The sequence below is a fragment of the Aquarana catesbeiana genome, linkage group LG04 (genome assembly GCF_042186555.1).
Source record: "Aquarana catesbeiana isolate 2022-GZ linkage group LG04, ASM4218655v1, whole genome shotgun sequence".
Classification (NCBI taxonomy): domain Eukaryota; kingdom Metazoa; phylum Chordata; class Amphibia; order Anura; family Ranidae; genus Aquarana; species Aquarana catesbeiana.
This window is the reverse complement of record NC_133327.1, coordinates 17,739,558-17,760,578: the sequence shown is the minus strand read 5'-3', so window position 1 is coordinate 17,760,578 and position 21,021 is coordinate 17,739,558. Positions and strand designations below refer to the sequence as shown.

General features: G+C 44.6%; 2 protein-coding genes across 2 annotated transcripts in view; one reads left to right on the top strand and one right to left on the bottom strand.

Moving 5' to 3' along the window:
• The window catches only part of EPHX2 (epoxide hydrolase 2), a 154,315-nt gene that overhangs the window by 94,011 nt on the left and 39,283 nt on the right, over positions 1-21,021 (bottom strand). Inside the window, exon 6 of the mRNA XM_073624886.1 lies at positions 17,412-17,486. Within this exon, the coding sequence (XP_073480987.1) occupies positions 17,412-17,486 (75 nt within the window). The remainder of the gene's footprint in view (positions 1-17,411; positions 17,487-21,021) is intronic.
• LOC141141329 (large ribosomal subunit protein uL30-like) lies at positions 6,109-6,909 on the top strand. Its single transcript, XM_073629002.1, has one exon. The coding sequence runs from the start codon at positions 6,109-6,111 to the stop codon at positions 6,838-6,840; it is 732 nt and encodes a 243-aa protein (XP_073485103.1). The 3' UTR covers positions 6,841-6,909.

Below are 21,021 nucleotides of genomic sequence, written 5' to 3'. Positions count from 1 at the left end.
GACTCGAGTCCGGTCCAAAAAATCTGCTCTTCTGTATGCTAGTCCGACGGACGAAAACCCACGCTAGGGCAGCTATTGGCTACTGGCTATGAACTTCCTTATTTTAGTCCAGTCGTACGTCATCTCGTACGAATCCGTCAGACTTTGGTGTGATCGTGTGTATGCAAGTCCGTTGGTTCAAAAGTCTATCGGAAGTCCGTCAAAAGTCTGACGAAAGTCCGCCGGAATGGCCGTCAGACTTTTGTTGCCGAAAAGTCCACTTGTGTGAACGTGGCCTTACTCTTTTTTCATTACCCTTTCATCAGTTCTTATGTGGTACTGACGGATTTGTTCTCCAGACCCATTGAAATGTACTTTTGCTTTACTGATTTGTTAATCACCTTGTTTTTAATCAGACTGACAGTCAACAATCTACCCTTCTCTTTCTTTTCAATTAAATGACATTTTTGACATTTGATTTTGACGGTTTATTTGATGCTTATATAGTGCGATATTTCATTAGAATTTTTATTTGTCCCTTTCCAAATTGAAGTAGTTAGTTTGTTTTCCTTTGAATATGTACCACAATCTTTGTAAGATTCAGATCGTTCTCCTTTATTTTGTTCAAAACGAAAAACAAAATTTGAAAAGGAAAACATAGGAACTGGGGTGCAGAAAAATGGCAGCAGGTGCTCTGGACTGATGAGACAAAATGTGAAATATTTGGCTGTAGCAGGGGGCATTTTGTTGATGAAGGGCTGGAGGCAACAGTGAAGCATGGTTTAGGTTCCATACAAGTTTGGAGCTGCAATTCTGCAAATGGAGTTGGAGATTTGGTCAGGATCGGTGGTGTCCTCAATGCTGAGAAACACAGGCAGACACTTATCCATCATACAATACCATCAGGGAGGTGTGCGATTGGTCCCAACTTTATTCTGCAGCAGGACAACGACCCCAAACATACAGCCAATGTAATTAAGAACTATCTTCAGCATAAAGAAGAACAAGGAGTCCTGGAAGTGATGGTTTGGCCTCCACAGAGCCCTGATCTCTACATCATAGAGTCTGTCTGGGATTACATGAAGATACAGAAGGATTTGAGGCAGCCTACATCCACTGAAGATCTGAGGTTAGTTCTCCAAGATGTTTGGGACAACCTACCTGCCAAGTTCCTTCAAAAACTGTGTGTAAGTATGCCTAGAAGAATTGAGGCTGATTTGAAGGCATAAGGTGGTCACACCAAATATTGATTTGATTTGGATTTCTCTGCTGTTCATTTACTTTCCAATTTGTTCTTTTTTTTTTAGATTACAGTTTAGGTCTCCACCCTGGTGGACAGAGCATGTCAGAGGAGGTCTCAGCCCAGGAGATAGGAGGGCTCCATCTAGGAGACAGGTGGGAGCCAGTGCATCAGGTAGGTGCTAGATGCATGCATTGAATTTGTGCAAAAACTGTCGGAAGGAAACAGACCAGGACCTGAGGACTGAGGGCAGAGCAAGAACACTGCAAATCTACAGTGCATCCGGAAAGTATTCACAGCGCTTCACTTTTTCCACATTGTGTAATGTTACAGCCTTATTCCAAAATTGATTAAATTCATTATTTTCTTCATAATTCTACAAACAATACCCCATAATGACAATGTAAAAGAAGTTTGTTTGAAATCTTTGCAAACTTATTAAAAATAAAAAAAAAAATCGACCTAAACTCTTTAACGGTAGACGATAATACCTGTATGTTTTTCCTTACTTGAAGGTTTTCTCTTTTCCATGTGTTCCCCGGAGTTAGTTGGGAATGCTCATCAATAAATCAATATGTTTCAGTAACATGTTTTTTATGTTTATGATCAAACTGTGTTGTAGTATTGGAATTTTGTAAAACTCAAATACATTTTTTTTTTTTTTTGGAAAAAATAAAAATTGGAAAAAAATCCCATGTACATAAGTATTCACAGCTTTTGCTCAGTACTTTGTTGAAGCACCTTTGGCACCAATTACAGCCTCAAGACTTTTTGAGTATGATGCTACAAGCTTGGCACATCCATTTTTGAGAAAAATAAAAATGCAGCGCTAAGAGAATAATTCTACCCCAAAAAACACCTTCTAGGGAAGAATATTCACTAAATGTGCACGTGGATAAAATATATGTGAATATATTAAAATGTGTACATTAACTAGGGCTGCAACTAACGATTATTTTCATAATCGATTAGTTGGCCGATTATTGTTTCGATTAATCGATTAATCGGTTAATAACCTTAAAAAAAAAAGTGTGGTGTATAATTTAGTTAATAGGTAAAGTTTTTAAAAAAAAGGCAATTCATTCTTAAATATCTCTATGCAGTGGTAAACATAAACAACCAACTATATGGTTAGGGAGCAAAATATTGAATCCAGACAGAAGAGATATACTGTATATTCACTATTAGAGGAGATATACAGTATACACTATTAGAAGAGAAATACTGTTTTTTGGCCAATTTGTTGTTGGGCAGATTAAAAAATACAAATTGCTGCAAAAACGCATTACATGCTTTTCTGCAGCTTCTCCATTGAAGTATATTGAACCTAAAAAGCACCATAGGAAACCATGTTAAATTAACTGTAGTGTGTTTCTGCAAAAAGCACCAAAAAACACATAAATGTGAACCAGGTCTAAGACGTTTAGTAACATAATGGGGTTAAAAGAAACTAAAATGAGCCCTTTATAGTACAAAAAAAGCAAATAATCGCAACTGTAAGGGGTTCATTTTTTTTACTGTAGAACGATGAAAGTAATATTTAAAGTAGCGATTTGCTCTTTTTGTACTATAAAGGGCTCATTTTATTTTTTTAACCCCACTATTTTACTGGCCGATTAATCGATTATGAAAATAGTAATCGATTAATTTCATAATCGATTAGTTGTCGATTAATCGATTAGTTGTTTCAGCCCTAACATTAACAACAAAAAAAGAGAGAGGGATCTCATATGGACGTATCATAGTCAGATATTTAAACAAAATATATTAATGTCCATCCAGTGACCACACCTGAAATATTAGTCTAATCAGGACAAGTCTCCTCAATAAGTCGACCTGTCATGAAACTCATATATAGTTCTTATAAGAAATGACAATAAAGTCAGTGCAGTCTCTATATAGGAAATAGCATGGTGTAATCCTCCTTCAAGGCTCAGATGGTAATGTGCATCCGATGATAAAGAAAGGTAATGGGTATTCTTACCCCAGGGTGTGGACCCACACACCAGTGGTGGTGAGTCAGTCAAGCATGGAACGATACTCCATGATGGATCTTCCAACCAGGATTCCTATAGACTAGGTAAGGCATGACAGCATCCACATCCAAGGAGTTCCATACGGAATAGTAATCATCCAAATCCCAGAGAAGAAGGTATGTTACTTCCTCCACCCGACAGAGTATATCATAGGAAGAAAAAATAAAAAGGCCCCACCGGACGGGTAGTATGCTCCTCCTGTCGTTGTCTTGTTGGAAGATGAACCTTCGCCTCAGTCTACGGTCCAGAGCGCTCTGGAGCAGGTTTTCATTAAGAATATCTCTGTACATTGCTGCATTCATCTTTCCCTCTATCCCGACTAGTCTCCCATTCCCTGTTGCTGAAAAACATCCCCACGGCATGATGCTGCCACCACCATGCTTCACTGTAGGGATGGTATTGGCCAGGTAATGAACGGTGCCTGGTTTCCTCCAGACATGACACTTGCCATTCATGCCAAAGAGTTCAATCTTCATTTCATCAGACCAGAGAATTTGGTTTCCCATGGTTTGAGAGTCCTTCAGGTGCCTTTTGGCAAACTCCAGCCAGGCTGTCATGCCTTCAATGCTGCAGAAATGTTTCTGTACTCTTCCCTAGATCTGTGCCTCGATACAATCCTGTCTCGGAGGTCTACAGACAATTCCTTGGACTTCATGGGTTGGTTTGTGCTCTGACATGCACTGTTATCTGTGGGACTTTATATAGACAGGTGTGTGCCTTTCCAAATCATGTCCAATCAACTGAATTTACCACAGGTGGACTCCAATCAAGTTGTAGAAACATCTCAAGGATGATCAGTGGTAACAGGATGCACCTGAGCTCCATTTTGAGTGTCATCGCAAAGGCTGTAAAAAATGATGTACATGTAGTTTTTTCATATTTTTTTTTTTTTTTTAATAAATTTGCAAAGTTTCCAAACAAACTCCTTTCACGTTCTCATTATGGGGTATTGTTTGTAGAATTTTGGGGAAAGTAGTGAATTGAATCCATTTTGGAATAAGGCTGTAACATAACAAAAATGTGTAAAAAGTGAAGCGCTGTGAACACTTTCTGGATGCACTGTATTTCAGGAAGCCGATTGATTGTGATGCTGGTATTTTTTTTTTTATGCAGACGTGTAGCTTACTGAAGGGTCTCCTTAAAAAAAAGGAAAAAAAAAGCATGTGGGAACCTTTCCGCGTCCGCCACCGCGCAACATACAAGCGGCAGTAAATTTCTCCCTCGATTCTGCGTGACACGCCAGCCGCTCCCTATTATTAGTATCGCTCTCCAGAATTGAGAACACAAGCAGAACACGAGCAGAACATTTCTATTACTCCGCAGAATGAGCAGAGACATCCACAGACGTTCGCACTGTACCAGGAGAAATCCAGCTTGTCAGCTCCGTGCGCGGCTTACGGAAGAGCTGTCACCGGCAATACGCCGAGCATCTGAGATGCCGCCGATAATCCCATCACTTCGCTGTGTTAATGGAATATCTGTGAAATAATGTTTGATCGCTCTATCGCTGCTTGTGACAGGCGTACAAAAGAAGAGCCGGCTGACGATTCGCTTTTATAGCTGCATGCAACAGGCGGCAAGAGTTAAAGGGAACCAGTCATTGATCAGTTTAGCTCTCACCCCTGTGTGCCCCCCTATGGACCAGGGCAATTTTTACATTTCTGCTAGGGGCCTGTTTATTTAGCAATAACTTTGTCATTACTTAAGATCACAAAGAAACAAATACATACAAGACTTTCATTTGGTGATACGGTCTTGCAAAAATTATATCATTTTTTTGCAATCCATTGAAAAAAAAAATGTTTAAAAAAATATTGTTACTGTAGATACTGTACATAAAAAAAAACTTTTATATTATAATCTGTCCTGTTTAAAATGACACAAAAATTATGATTCTGGTACAAAAGTATTAGAAAGTTAGGAAAATTAAAAAATAAAAAAATCAGGATGATAACCGTTAAAGGGACAAGGGGAAGAAGGAGTTAAATGTAGCTGATTAGGGATTTGGGGATTTGTAGACATTGCTGGACAGAGATGGGGGCTCAGGTAAGTATTAGAGGGTGCTACACACAGAAGGTTTTTTATCCTCATGCATAGAATGCATGAAGATAAAAAAACCTTGTGCCTTTACAACCACTTTAAAGAGGAAGTAAACACTGCGGGGAAAAAAAACTTTTTCTCCTTCCCTGAAAAGCAAAGGCATAATGTGCTAGTATGCATCGCATACTAGCACACTATGTGACACTTACCTGCAAATGAAGCCCACGTCGTCCCTGCTGCAGGCCGCATCCATGTTTGCCCCTCTTCCTTTCGGGGGCCAAGGACTCCGGCTATGTGACTTGCTGGAGCTGCGGGAGCCTCCAGTCACGGCACTCACGGCCGTTCCTTCAGAGCGCATGCGCTGATTGCATCATCGGCACCGTACACAGTAAATATCTCCTAAACAGAGCAAAATGAACTGCACAGTAGAAGTATGATATGTTTGTTTTTTTGTTTTTTAAAACAAGGGTTTACAAACCCTTTAAAGGATCCATTAGTGGTGGCTTGGTGTTAGATACCACAGCATACCTTCAGAGGTCTAGTGGTGCCCATGCCTCGATGGGTCAGGGCTATTTTCGTGGCAAAAGTGGAACCTACTCAATAATAGGGGGGTGGCCATAAAGTTATGGCTAATGGGTGTATATGCAATTGTCCACTATAGGCAGGCAGATTAAGATCTACATTTCACTCTTGAACACTGTCAAAAGCCTGATCCTTAAAAAAAATTGGGAAGCTCTTGGTCCACTGTAAATAGCGGAATGGATAATACCAGTGGACAAGATACATCTAATAGGCTCTTTTCCGGTGGTGAACATGGCGGGGACAGAGGAGAAAAAGTTGCCGTCCGTTCCACCAAAAGGTGAAAAGCCTTTCGCAGAAATCAAGGCCAAATGGGTCAAGAAAATCCTAGCTGAAAAGAAGGCCCGTAAAGAAAAAAGGAAGGTCATTTACAAGAGAGCCGAATCCTACTACAAAGAATACAGACAGCTGTACAGGCGTGAAGTGCGTCTGGCTAGGATGGCTCACAAAGCTGGAAACTATTATGTGCCTGCTGAACCCAAGTTGGCATTTGTCATTAGAATCAGAGGTATCAATGGAGTAAGTCCAAAGGTTTGCGAAGTGTTGCAGCTCCTCCATCTTCGCCAGATCTTCAACGCCACCTTTGTCAAGCTCAACAAGTCTTCTATGAACATTTTGAGATTGGTGGAGCCCTACATCGCTTGGGGGTATCCTAATCTGAAGACTGTGAAGCAGCTCATCTACAAGAGAGGATACCTGAAGATCAAGAAGCAGCGTTTCCCTCTCACAGACAACTCTCGGATTGAGAAATACCTAGGGAAACGTGACATCATTTGTGTTGAAGATCTGATCCATGAGATCTACACTGTTGGCAAAAACTTCAAGGCAGCAATCAATTTCCTCTGGCCCTTGAAATTGTCCTCTCCCAGACGTGGAATGAAAAAGAAAAGCACACACTTTGTAGAAGGTGGAGACGCAGGCAACGGGGAAGATCAGATCAACAGGCTGATAAGGAAGATGAACTAAAAGGTTTTCCATGGATGTTTCCCTGCCCAGTCTGTTAATAAAATCTACATACAAAGTCAAAAAAAAAAAGGATACCTCTAATAGAAAAGATTACAATCCTCCAAAAAGCTAGCTATGAAGCATATTACAGAGTCTGGGCGAGCTGGTTACACTTCCAAAACACAGCACCCTGTAAATCTTCCTGGAGACACTTCCAGACCTCCTAATTTAATAGGACGGGATAAATTAACCAGGAACAGCAATAGATAGGTGGAGGCCCGTTGGACATAGGCCACCAAAGAACAGGCGACTTCACTAACGGCACGCAATGCTACACCCCTTAGCCCCCCCATCATCCTCTTGTTTCCATTTTTTTGTGTCTGTATGTACAATACAAGTTTGTTCCCTGTTGTTAAGGGATGTTCAGTTCTATCTTTCACAATCCATCACTTGAAAAAAAGTAAATGATCCTAATTTTGGGAAAATTAATGTTTACTACGTTGCATTTGTATTGATACACTAGTTGCACACGCACCCTGTAAAGGCTTGTGCAATGTTCTCAGTGTCTGTTTCTTTATTATTTAAATGGAAAAATTTCAATAAAACCTTACCGAGAAGAAAAAGAGAGAAAAAAGAAAAATACAATTTATTTCAAGCTGACAATACAATAAAAAATGGATCTGCGTTTAAAACAAAAATTGCAAAGTGTTTTGTTGACACAGTGACTTAAATTTGAATGGAAAAATTAACATAGATCAGCATTTGTAAAGGCTTGTATTTTTCTCCATGCAGCCTGTCTTCTGCAAGCACTAGATGACACAGACTAGGAGTACAATTGGAGTCACTGGATATACTGGAGTCACCAGAGGATATGTGGACTGGGAAAACATTTAGAGAGTCACTGGACGTAATGGAGTCACCAGATGGCACACGGACTGGAAGCGCACTTAGAGTCACTGGGCATACTGGAGTCTACCTGATGACCAGTGAACTGTAAGAACACTTATAGTCAACTGGGTACACTGGAGTCAATAGATGACATGTAGACTGGGATTGCCCTTGGAGCCACTGGGCACACTTGTGTCTACTAGATGGAATGTGGAAAGAGAGCCCATTTGAGGAGACTAGATGAAATGCAGACTAGGAGTACACTTGAAGTCACTGGGCACATTGGAGTCACTAGATGACAGGTGGACTGGGAGTGCACCTGGGGTCAATAAATGACAGGTGGACTGGGAAGGAGTCACTGGGCATAATGGGGTCTACCAGATGACATGTGGACTGGGAGCACACTTGGAGTCACTGGGTATACTTGAGTCACTAGATGACGTGGTCTGGGAAAGCACTTGGAGTCACTGGGTGTACTGAAGTCATTAGATGACATATGGACTGGAAGCCACTTGGATTCACTGGGAATACTAGAATCACTATATGACATGTGGACTGGGAAAGCACTTGGAGTCACTGGGCGTACTGAAGTCACTAGATAACAGATAGACTGGGTAGGTGATTGGAGTCACTGGGCATACTGGAATCACTTGATTACATGTGGACTTGGAGCACACTTGGAGTCACTGGGTATACTTGAATCACTAGATGACGTGGTCTGGGAAAGCACTTGGAGTCACTGGGTGTACTGAAGTCACTAGATAACAGATAGACTGGGAAGGTGATTGGAGTCACTGGGCATACTGGAATCACTTGATTACATGTGGACTGGCAGCACACTTGGAGTCACTGGGTATACTTGAGTCACTAGATAACGTGGTCTGGGAAAGCACTTGGAGTCACTGGGTGTACTGAAGTCATTAGATGACATATGGACTGGAAGCCACTTGGATTCACTGGGAATACTAGAATCACTACATGACATGTGCACTGGGAAAGCACTTGGAGTCACTGGGTATACTAGAATCACTATAAGGCATGTTCGCTGGGAAAGCACTTGGAGTCACTGGGTGCACTGGAATCACTAGATGACAAGTGGACTGGGAGTGCATGTGCAGTCACTGGGTTTACTGGAGTCTACCTAATGACATGTAGACTGGGAAAGCACTTGGAGTCACTGGGTGCACTGGAGTAAATAGATGACAGGTGGACTGGGAGTGCACTTGGACTCACTGGGTACACTGGTGTCTACTGGATGGAACATGGACAGAGAACCCATTTGGGAACACTACATGCGGAGTAGGAGTACACTTGAAGTCTCTGGGCACACTGGAGTCACTAGATGACAGGTGGACTGGGAGTGCACCTGGAGTCACCGGGGTCAATGACAAGTGGACTGGGAAGGAGTCACTAGGCATAATGGAATAACTAGATTCCATGTGGACTGGGAGCGCACTTGGAGTCACTGGGCACACTGGGGTCTACTAGTTGATATGTGGATTTGGAGCGCACTTGCAGTCACTGGATGGCGTGAGCTGGGAAAGCACTTGGAGTCACTGGGCGTACTGAATTCACTAGATAACAGATAGACTGGGAAGATGATTGGAGTCACTGGGCATACTGGAATCACTTGATTACATGTGGATTGGGAGTGCACTTGCAGTCACTGGGCACACTGGGGTCTACTAGATGACACGTGGACTGGGAGCACACTTGGGAGTCACTGGGTATACTTGAGTCACTAGATGACGTGGTCTGGGAAAGCACTTGGAGTCACTGGGTGCACTGGAATCATTAGATGACAAGTGGACTGGGAGTGCATATGGAGTCACTGGGTGTACTGGAGTCTACCTAATGACATGTGGACTGGGAAAGCACTTGGAGTCACTGGGTGCAATGGAGTCAATAGATGACAGGTGGACTGGGAGTGCATTTGGAATCACTGGGTACACTGGTGTCTACTGGATGGAACATGGACAGAGAGCCCATTTGGGAACACTACATGGGGAATAGGAGTACACTTGAAGTCCCTGGGCACACTGGAGATACTAGATGACAGGTGTACTGGGAGTGCACCTGGAGTCACTGGGAACACTGGAGCGAATAAATGACAGGTGGACTGGGAAGGCACTTGGAGTCACACTGGGCATACTGGAATCACTAAATGACATGTGAAATAGGAGTGCAATTAAGGTCATTAGATGACCTGTGAACTGGGAGCACATTTGGAGTCACTGGGCACAGTGGAATCTACTGTATGACATGTGGATTAGGATCATCTGAAGTCACTAAATGACATGGACTAGGAACACATTTGGAATCATTGGGTAGGCTGGAGCCTACTAGAACACATGTGGACTGGGAGTACACTTGGAGCCACTGGGCATACTGGAGCCAGTATATGACATGTGGACTGGGAGTGCAGTTGAAGTCTACCAAATGACATGTGGACTGGAAGCACACTTTGAGTCACTAGATGACACGTGAACTGAGAGCATGCCGGGGGGGTAACTGGGTGCACTGGAGTAACTACTTGATGTGAACTGGGAGTGCACTTGCAATCACATTGTGCCCTGAAGATTGAAGGAAAACAGTCACGGAGGACACAGAAAGCATGGGGATCTAGGCAAGTACCGCAGAGGAGAAGCTCAGCTGAAGCATAGCAACACACTGTTCAAATGCCATACCATTTTCCGCTTTGCAATTTAAAGACAGTGCTAATCAGAAGAGCTGTCTCCTAATTGGCTGCAGCAACTCCTTCCATGTTATTATGGGAAATGTAGATCTATCTTCTACAATCCATTGCCTAAAAATACCTAAACGGTTCGAGATTATTGGAAAATTTATGTTCACAGCATTGTATTTATATTGTGACTAATGCCCCGTACACACGGTCGGATTTTCCCGACGGAAAATGTGTGATAGGACCTTGTTGTCGGAAATTTCGACCATGTGTAGGCTCCATCACACATTTTCCATCGGAATTTCCGACAAAGTTTGAGAGCAGGCTATAAAATTTTCCGACAACAAAATCCGTTGTCGGAATTTCCGATCGTGTGTACACAAATCCGACGCACAAAGTGCCACGCATGCTCAGAATAAATAAAGAGATGAAAGCTATTGGCTACTGCCCCGTTTATAGTCCCGACGTACGTGTTTTACATCACCGCGTTAAGAATTTAAATAGAAAAAAAAACCTTACAAAAGAAAAAAAAAAAAAGTAAAGACAAACATAACACTGAATGTTCACAATTAAAAAAAGAAAAGGAAAAAAAAAAAAAAAAGGATCGGCATTTCAGAAATGTGTGTTTTGTTGACAGTGATTTATATTTTAATGGAGCATTAAACGTAGATCTGCATTTTCAATGACATTCTCTTTGCACTGCCTTGTATTTTTCTCAGTGCAGCCCATTCTATACAAGCACATTCTATCTGCCGCTTTTCTTCTTTGATGGTAAATGGGAACGTACTGTAAACTCAGGAAAAGATCAGAGCGCGTCTACACAATGCATTCGACGTGCGGCTGAGAAAATGTTTCTACCGCAATGACCTTGTAACAATCAAACACACTTCTTTGAGTAACAACTGCTGAACAAATTCATCCAACTCCAAAACATCTTCAATGTATGTCGGTTATTAGACGAGCATCCCTGAACACATGCTTTGACAAAGAGGTGATTGTTTGTTGGCCACCTATAAAACTTGACATCTGTATACACTAAGGATGCTCTTTATAAAAGAGTACAGAGTACAACTAGATAGATAGAGTGTTACTCTGCATGCATTAACCCTTTTATTGTCACAACTATTAAAGCCAGGCAGACAAAGACTAAAAACAAGCATCAGTCTCCAAGCATGAAGTTATTCTAAATCTCTATGTGTCACGGCCAGTGGTCCAAATCCACAAGGAGAGGAACTGTCCAGATGATGCAGGAGCCTACTAGAGTCACTAGGCACACTGAAGTCACTAGGTGACAGGTGGACTGGGAGTGCACCTGGAGTCACTGGGAGCAATGGAGTCAATAAATGGCAGGTGGACTGAGGGTGTACCTGGAGTCACTGGGAGCACCTGAAACCCCTAGTATACCCAAATCACTAGACAACATGTGGACTGGGAGTGCATTCAAGGTTACTAGATGACCTGTGGATTGGGAGCACGTTTGAAGTCACTGGTGTCTACTAGATGGCACGTAGACTGGAAGCGTACTTGGAATCATTGAATGTACTAGAGTCACTAGATGACACATTAACTGGATGCTCTGAAGTCACTAGCTGAATATTGAACTGGAAGCATACTTGGAGTCACTGGGCACACTTGTGTCTACTAGATGGCATGTGGCCCCTTTAGGATCACTAGATGACACATGGACTAGGAGAAAACTTGAAGTCACCAGGCACACTGAAGTCACTGGATGACATGAGGACTGGGTGTATACTTTGAGTCCACTGGATAACATATGGACTGGAAGCGAACTTGAGGTCAGTAGATGATATATGGACTGGGAGCACTTGAGGTCACTGGGCACACTTGTGTTTACTAGATGGCACTTGGACTGGAAGCATAGGAGTCATTAGATGACACATCAACTGGGAGTGCATGTGGAGTCACATGGCAGACTGAAGTCTGCTAGATCACATGTGGACTGGGAGCACATTTGAAATTACTGGGTACACAGGTGTCTCCTAGAGGGCATGTAGATGGGAAACACACTTGGAGTCATTGGGTATACTGGGGTCACTATATGACATGTAGACTAGGAGGGCATTTGCAGTCACTGGTCCTAATGGTATCTACTAGATGGCATGTGGACATGGAATTCATCTGGGGTCACTAGATGACATGTGGACTAGGAGTACACTTGAAGTCACCAGACACATTGGATTCACTGAATGACACATGGACTGGGAGCATTTGGACTGGAAGCATACTTGGAGTTACTAGATTACACATCAACTGGGAGTGCATTTGGAGTTACAGGGCACACTGGAGTCTACTAGATCACATGTGGACTGGGAGCACATTTTAAATTACTGGGCACACTGGTATCTCCTAGATAGGAAGCACACTTGGGGGTTGATTTACTAAAGCTGGAGTGTGCAAACTTTGGTGCAGCTGTGCATGGAAACCAATCAGCTTCCAGGATTTTTTGTCAAAGCTTGGTTTGAACAAGCTGATTGGCTACCATGCACAGCTGCACCAGATTTTGCACTCTCTGGTTTTATTAAATCAACCCCTTGTAGTCACTGGGTGTACTGGTGTCACTATATGACACACGGACTGGAAGCGCATTTGGAGTCACTTGGCCAACTGGTGTCTACTAGCTTGTGGACATGGAAATCATTAGGGTTAACTAGATGACATGTAAACTAGGAGCATATTTGAAGTCACTGGGTGCACTGGTGTCAGTATATGACACCTCAACTGGGAACTCACTTGGAAACGCACTGGGTGCGTTGGAGTCACTAAATTACACATTGACTGGGAGCGCATTTGAAGTCACTGGACATACTGGTGCCTACTAGATGGCAGGTGGACATGGAATTCATCTGGGGTCAACTGGGGTCATCTAGATGACATGTGGGCTAGGAGTGCACTTGGAGTCACCAGGCACATTGGATTCACTGGATGGTGAACTGGGAGCACAGTTGGAATCATTGGGCTCACTGAAGTCACTAGATGAAACCTATACTAGGAGCTCACTTGGAAACACTGGGTGTGCTGGAGTCACTAAATGACACACTGGAAGTGTAATTGTAGTCACTGGACACACTGGTGTTTACTAGATCACGTGAACTGGGAGCACACTTAGAGCCTCTGGGCACACTGGAGTCACTAGCTGACACATGGACTGAGAGTGTAATTAGAGATACAAGATGACACGTGGAATAGGAGTGCACTTTGAGTCACTGGGCGTACTAAAGTCATCAGATGACGGGTAGATTAGGAGCACATCTGAAGTCACCAGACACACTGACGTCAACTAGATAGATTAGAAACATACTTGGAATCACTGGGCATACTGGTGTCACTAGAAGACACATCAACTGGAAGCTCATTTGGAAATACTGGTGGGGCACTGGAGACACTTGTTGACACATGAACTGGGCGTGTACTTGGAGTCATTGGGCACACTGGTGTCACTGGATGACATGTGGACTGGGAATGCACTGGAGGTCACTGGATGACACATGGACTGGGAGTGCATTTGGACTGGGAGCACTTGAGGTCATTGGGCACAATGGTGTCTACTATATGGATCTTGGACTGGAAGCGTACTTGAAGTCACTAGATGACACATGAACTTGGAGTGCATTTGGAGTAAAAAGGCACACTGGACTCTTTTAGATCATATGTGGACTGGGAGCACATTTGAAATTACTAGGCACTGGTGCCTACTACTGTAGATGGCGTATGAATGGGAGGCATGCTTGGATTCACTGGGTGTACTGGAGCCATTTTATGAAAAGTTGACTGGGAGCACATTTGGAATCACTGGGCACACTGGAGTGACTAGATACCTCAACTGGGAACTCACTTGGAAACACTGGGCACGCTGGAGTCACTAGCTGACATATGGATTGGGAGTGCACTCGGGAGAGACAAGATGACACGTTGACTGGGAGTGCACTTGAATTCACTGGGCGTAGTGGAGTCACTAGATGGCATGTCAACTGGAAGCTTATTTGTAAACACTGGGCACACTGGAGTAACTAGTTGACACGTGAACTGGGAGCATACATGGAGTCACTGGATGACATGCGGACTAGAAGTGTCCTTGGAGTCTACAGGATGACATGTGGACTGGGAGTGCACTTGAGGTCATCAGATGACACATGGACTGGGAGTGCATTTGGAGTCACTGGGCACACTGGCTGGAGCCTACTAGGTGACATGTGGACTGGGAGTACTTGTGGTCATTGGGCATACTGGTGTCTACTAGATGGCACTTGGACTGGAAGCATACTTGAAGTCACTAGATGACACATTTACTGGGAGAGCATTTGGAGTCACTGGGCACACTGGAGTCTACTAGATCCCATGTGAACTGGTAGCACATTTAAAATTCCTGAACACACTGGTGTCTACCAGATGGCAAATGAATAGGAAGTATACTTGGAGTCACTGGGTGTACTGGAACCGCTATAGGACACATGGACTGGGAGCACATTTGGAGTCACCGGTGAGACTGGTGTCACTAGATGACATCTCATCTGGGAGCAAACTTGGAAACACTGTTTGAGCTTGAGTCACTAAATGACACATTGACTGGAAGTGCACATGGAATCACTGGGCACACTGGAGTTTAGTAGATCACGTGTGCATTGGGATGCGCTTAGAGTCTCTGGGCACACTGGAGTCACTAATTGACACGTGGACTGGGAGCACGCTTGGGAGTCACTCTGCATACTGAAGTCACTAGATGACAGGTAGACTGGGAGTACATTTGAATTCACTGGTCCTACTGGTGTCAACTAGATGGCACATGGACAGTAAGCCAGTTTGGGGAAACAAGGAGTGTACTTGGAGTCACTGGGCATACTGAAGTCACTAGATGACATGCAGACTAGGAGTACACTTGAAGTCACTGGGCACTCTGGAGTCACTAGATGACAGGTGGTCTGGGAAGGCACTTGAGTTCAAAAGGCACATTGGAGTCTACTAGATGACATGTGGAATGGGACCACATTTGGTGTCACCTGGAGTCACTGGGCATACTAAGTCACTAAGTCACTAAATGAAAGGTAGACTGGGAGCACATTTGAAGTCACTGGACACACTGGTGTCTACTAGATGGCACGTAGATTGGAAGTGTACTTGGAATCCCTGGGTGTACTAGAGTCACTAGATGACACATCAACTGGAAGCTCATTATGGGAATATTATTATTATTATTATACAGGATTTATATAACGCCAACAGTTTATGCAGCGCTTTAAAATATAAAAAGGAAACAATACAGTTATAATACAATAAAATACAAGAGGATTAAGAGGGCCCTGCTCAAAAGAGCTTACAATCTAATAGGGTGGGGCAGGTGGTACAAAAGGTTGTAACTGTGGGGAATGAGCTGATGGAAGTGGTAGAAGATTAGTTGGAGACGTGATAGGATTTCCTGAAGAGATGATTTTTCAGGGATCGCCTGAAGGTAGCTAGAGTAGGTGATAGCCGGACCAGTGGAGGTAGTGAGTTCCAGAGGATGGGAGAGGCTCTGGAGAAATCCTGGAGACGAGCATGGGAGGAGGAGACGAGAGAGCTTGAGAAGAACGGAGAGGACGATTTGGGTGATATTTGGAGACAAGATTGGTGATGTAGCTTGGGGCAGAGTTGTGAGTGGCTTTGTATGTTGTGGTTAGTATTTTGAATTTAATTCGCTGGACGATTGGGAGCCAGTGTAGGGATTGGAGGAGAGGGTTACTGGGTGCACTGGAGTAACTAGCTGACTATTGAACTTGAAGTATACTTGGAGTCACTGGGCACACTGGACTCACTAAATGACACGTGGACTGGAAATGTACTTGGAGTCATAAAGCACCCAGATAGATAAAGTCGGCAACCAAGTGAGGATGAATACATTTTTTCTCTTTATTTCGTACACATATTTCAAACAGAGCCATCAGAGCACCCAGAAGCTGGATGTAGACATGGAGGACGCAGAAGGTACATGAACACAGATAAGTACTTCAACAGTCAACACTGAGCCATGCTTCAATTCACAATTTAAGACACCACCAATCAGGAAAGCTGTCTCGTGAATTGCCGTGGCAATGATTAGTAAAGCCATCTCCTGATTGGTCACTGTGCTGTGCTGCAAGAGAGCTGTGCATCCCAGGAGAAATGAGTGTTAAATTAAATACAGCTCCCTGAGCATCCCTTCCTCCTGGGGCTAGCTAGATTTTATATATGCCCGGGATAGCCAGCAGGAGCCGAGAGGTGAGCGATCTCCTTTGTGCTATATTTGTACACTGCCACCAGCTAGGTGAGCTGCATTGTTCAGTGGCAATGGAGAATTTGAAAAAACAATTAACACACGTAGGTCTATAAACACCATGTGCACTATTATTGAACATATTCTCACTGACACTAGTGGTAGAAGAATTATAGAGTATGTGGAAATTGCCCTCGTTCTAACCCTTTGAAGACCCTGCATTTACAGAAAATGATCTGTTGACCTGCAGAAATGTACTCAGCTTGTTGGGCGCTGACAACACACACCACTTTTTTGTGGACTGAATGGTGTCAGCCCTGCCCAGTTGTCTTTTGCTAAACTACTGGACACTAAGGCAGCCCATACAATAAAAAAAATTTCGTTTAACCATTTATCCAATTTCCCCATCCACACAGTAGAGCTGAATGGGGGAATCCTTCCTGCTGTGGTATTGTATTCGGACAGTGGAGAGCCTTTAAATGTTGCCGGGTCGAAGTCATTGTTTATAGAATTACCTTACTTTAGTGGCTGAATGCCAAGTCGTCACTTCCTGACCGCCAAGCCTGCCTCTTCGTACCACCTGCAACTTCCTATTGGCCATTGAGGCTGTCCTTTATAGAAGTGGACCAATAGGAATGCGTGGGGAGCAGGTAGCGGCAAGCTTCGATACTACTACAGCATTTTTAAAAAATTTTTTTTATGACAGGGTCCCTTATTACCACATTCTGTAGTATTATGGCTTTTTTGGGGGGTGGGAGGGACATTGCCCTATCTTACCTTTACTGAAACAAACCCGTGGGATACATTCTCCGGGTCCGCTGCGATTGGTGGGATCTCTTCTTTCTCCAGGATCTGTAATGATATATTTTACAGCTTTTATAGTCTTTTATTTTTTATTTTTTGTCCTTTAGAAAGTAGTGGGAGCATAACCCTTTATCACCCAGCCCTGATGTCTCTATAAGTGGGCTATTACACCTGGAAGAGGAAGGTCTACCTGATCACATGGCCACTGTGATTGGCTGTCACAATGGTCACATGATCGAGAGCCGGTCCCGCTGTCTTGGAAAACTCTCAGGGAGCGTGCAGTGAATGCGCTCTCAGAAAAGAAACCTGTGCCACCCATAGATACATAGAGTATACGCAGCATATGGGTGTTAGAGCCCACTCCCTTTTCTGACGCACATATGCGTTACGTGAGCAGCAAGAGGTTAACATACACTTCGGGCTTATTTACACTTGATTTGACTTAAATGCACATAAAACGTCTACCGCTTCAACACGCTTTTTTGATGTTTCAGTGATGCTTTATTGAATGAAGCTTTAATAAATCTTGGCAAATGCCCTGCGTGTGTGTTTATTTTTGATTTGTTTTAAATAGGCCCAGTAGAACCCACAGTCAGCGGATCCCCAGGTTATTAGTACCCTCGTTCAGCAAATCCCCTGCTCAGTTGTACCCCCAGCTCTGCTGATCCCTGACTCAGAAGTCACTCCCAGCAGAGATCCCCCACTCAGTAGTAGCTCCCAGATCTGTTAATCCCCCACTCAGTAGCAACTCCCAGCTCTGCTGATCCCCCACTCAGTAGCAACTCCCAGCTCTGTCGATCCTCCCCTCAATAGTAACTCCCAGCTCTCCTGATCCCCCACTCAGTAGCAACTCCCAGCTCTGCTGATCCCCCACTCAGTAGCAACTCCCAGCTCTCCTGATCCCCCACTCAGTAGTAACTCCCAGCTCTCCTGATCCCCCACTCAGTAGCAACTCCCAGCTCTGCTGACCCTCCACTCAGTAATAACCCCCAGCTCTCCTGATCCCCCACTCAGTAGCAACCCCCAGCTCTCCTGATCCCCCACTCAGTAGCAACTCCCAGCTCTCCTGATCCCCCACTCAGTAGCAACTCCCAGCTCTCCTGATCCCCCACTCAGTAGCAACTCCCAGCTCTCCTGATCCCCCACTCAGTAGCAACTCCCAGCTCTCCTGATCCCCCACTCAGTAGCAACTCCCAGCTCTGCTGATCTCCCACTCAGTAGCAACTCCCAGCTCTCCTGATCCCCCACTCAGTAGCAACTCCCAGCTCTCCTGATCCCCCACTCAGTAGCAACTCCCAGCTCTGCCGATCCTCCACTCAGTAGTAACTCCCAGCTCTCCTGATCCCCCACTCAGTAGCAACTCCAAGCTCTCCTGATCCCCCACTCAGTAGCAACTCCCAGCTCTGCTGATCCCCCACTCAGTAGTAACCCCCAGCTCTCCTGATCCCCATCTCAGTAGCAACTCCCAGCTCTCCTGATCCCCCACTCAGTAGCAACTCCCAGCTCTGCCGATCCTCCACTCAGTAGCAACTCCCAGCTCTGCTGTTCCCCCATCTCAGTAGCAACTACCAGCTCTGCTGATCCCCCACTCAGTAGTAACTCCCAGCTCTGCTGTTCCCCCATCTCAGTAGCAACTACCAGCTCTGCTGATCCCCCATCTCAGTAGCAACTCCCAGCTCTGCTGTTCCCCCATCTCAGTAGCAACTCCCAGCTCTCCTGATCCCCCACTCAGTAGTAACTCCCAGCTCTGCTGTTCCCCCATCTCAGTAGCAACTCCCAGCTCTGCTGTTCCCCCATCTCAGTAGCAACTCCCAGCTCTGCTGTTCCCCCATCTCAGTAGCAACTCCCAGCTCTCCTGATCCCCCACTCAGTAGTAACTCCCAGCTCTCCTGATCCCCCACTCAGTAGCAACTCCCAGCTCTGCTGACCCTCCACTCAGTAATAACCCCCAGCTCTCCTGATCCCCCACTCAGTAGCAACTCCCAGCTCTCCTGACCCCCCACTCAGTAGCAACTCCCAGCTCTCCTGATCCCCCACTCAGTAGCAACTCCCAGCTCTGCCGATCCTCCACTCAGTAGCAACTCCCAGCTCTGCTGATCTCCCACTCAGTAGTAACCCCCAGCTCTCCTGATCCCCATCTCAGTAGCAACTCCCAGCTCTCCTGATCCCCCACTCAGTAGCAACTCCCAGCTCTGCCGATCCTCCACTAAGTAGCAACTCCCAGCTCTGCTGTTCCCCCATCTCAGTAGCAACTCCCAGCTCTGCTGATCCCCCACTCAGTAGCAACTCCCAGCTCTGCCGATCCTCCACTCAGTAGCAACTCCCAGCTCTGCTGATCCCCCACTCAGTAGCAACTCCCAGCTCTCCTGATCCCCCACTCAGTAGCAACTCCCAGCTCTGCTGATCCCCATCATTAGCTTCTCCTGCTCCGATCCCCCAGCTCTGCTGATTCTCTGCTGCTCAGTCCTCTCTCTCTGGTCCCCACTCACCTTCTGCTATAGAGTTCCCATGTTGCACACCACATGTGCCGTCTGCTAGTTTCTCTGCTCCAATCCAGACCCCGCTCACCCTCCTGCTGCTCCTCACTGCACACCAGATGTGACATCTGCACCAGACACTCCGAGGATACATACACATGAACCGGAAGTGACTGCTGATGACGTCTTTCTAGTTCGCTTGTTGGCTTCCCAGTGCATCCTGGGATATGTCATACCTCCAAAACAAAGCAAAGCTAACTCTGAATAAAAGCCCCTCAAAAGCTTTAGGTGCCCCAAGCGAGCTTTGTCATAGATTTATATGGCGGCTTTGGAGACGCTTTGAAGGATCAAAAAAGTAACGAGCGGTTTAATTTTTGAAAAGCGAAGCGGAGCAAACACAACATGTGAACAGGACTGAAAGGTTACCATTTTATTTATTGACAGGTGCTCTGATTGGCATTCAGAGCGATTTAAAAGAGCGTGTCCAATGCCATTTTTTGAAGCAAATGTAAACAAGCCCTTAATGTGTACAGCTCCCGTTTACGTATCCATTGGTGTTACTAGTATAGAAACCTACCCAGACAGTCATAACTGCTCTCTACATATCCAGGTTCTTCTTTCTGCTTAATAGTGCAGCACAGTGAATGTGCATTGCCGTTATACTCACCCACAGCAAATGTATGATACCACGGCCAATGGATCCCAACTCTGCAGCTGTCCACACACAGCTATCAAAATAAGATTGTTGCACTCATTGCAAAATCCTTTTCATGGAGTTCATTGAGGGACAAAAGGAATTCAGATACTGCTGTGCTATTCTGCAGCCTACAGGGGGGGGAGTGATGGACACAGGCAGCAAATCAAAATCTGATGGCCAGCCCGGGATATACCCTCCTATATAAGCAGAATGGGATAGCCTTGGGGGAAGAAGCAGGCACAGAGGCCTCCAGCTGTACAAATGGGAAATAAAGGACAAAATGCTCGAAAAGAGTCAATTTGATTGATTGCATCATTAGATTCACAAAGAATAAATTATTTGTCAAAGATAAAAAAAAATAACCTTTGTAATCATGCAAAAAATGACTCTGTTGAACATACAGAGGCCA

Excerpts from the sequence above, each read along its gene's own strand:
- LOC141141329 (XM_073629002.1), top strand. The coding sequence starts at position 6,109 with ATGGCGGGGACAGAGGAGAAAAAGTTGCCGTCCGTTCCACCAAAAGGT.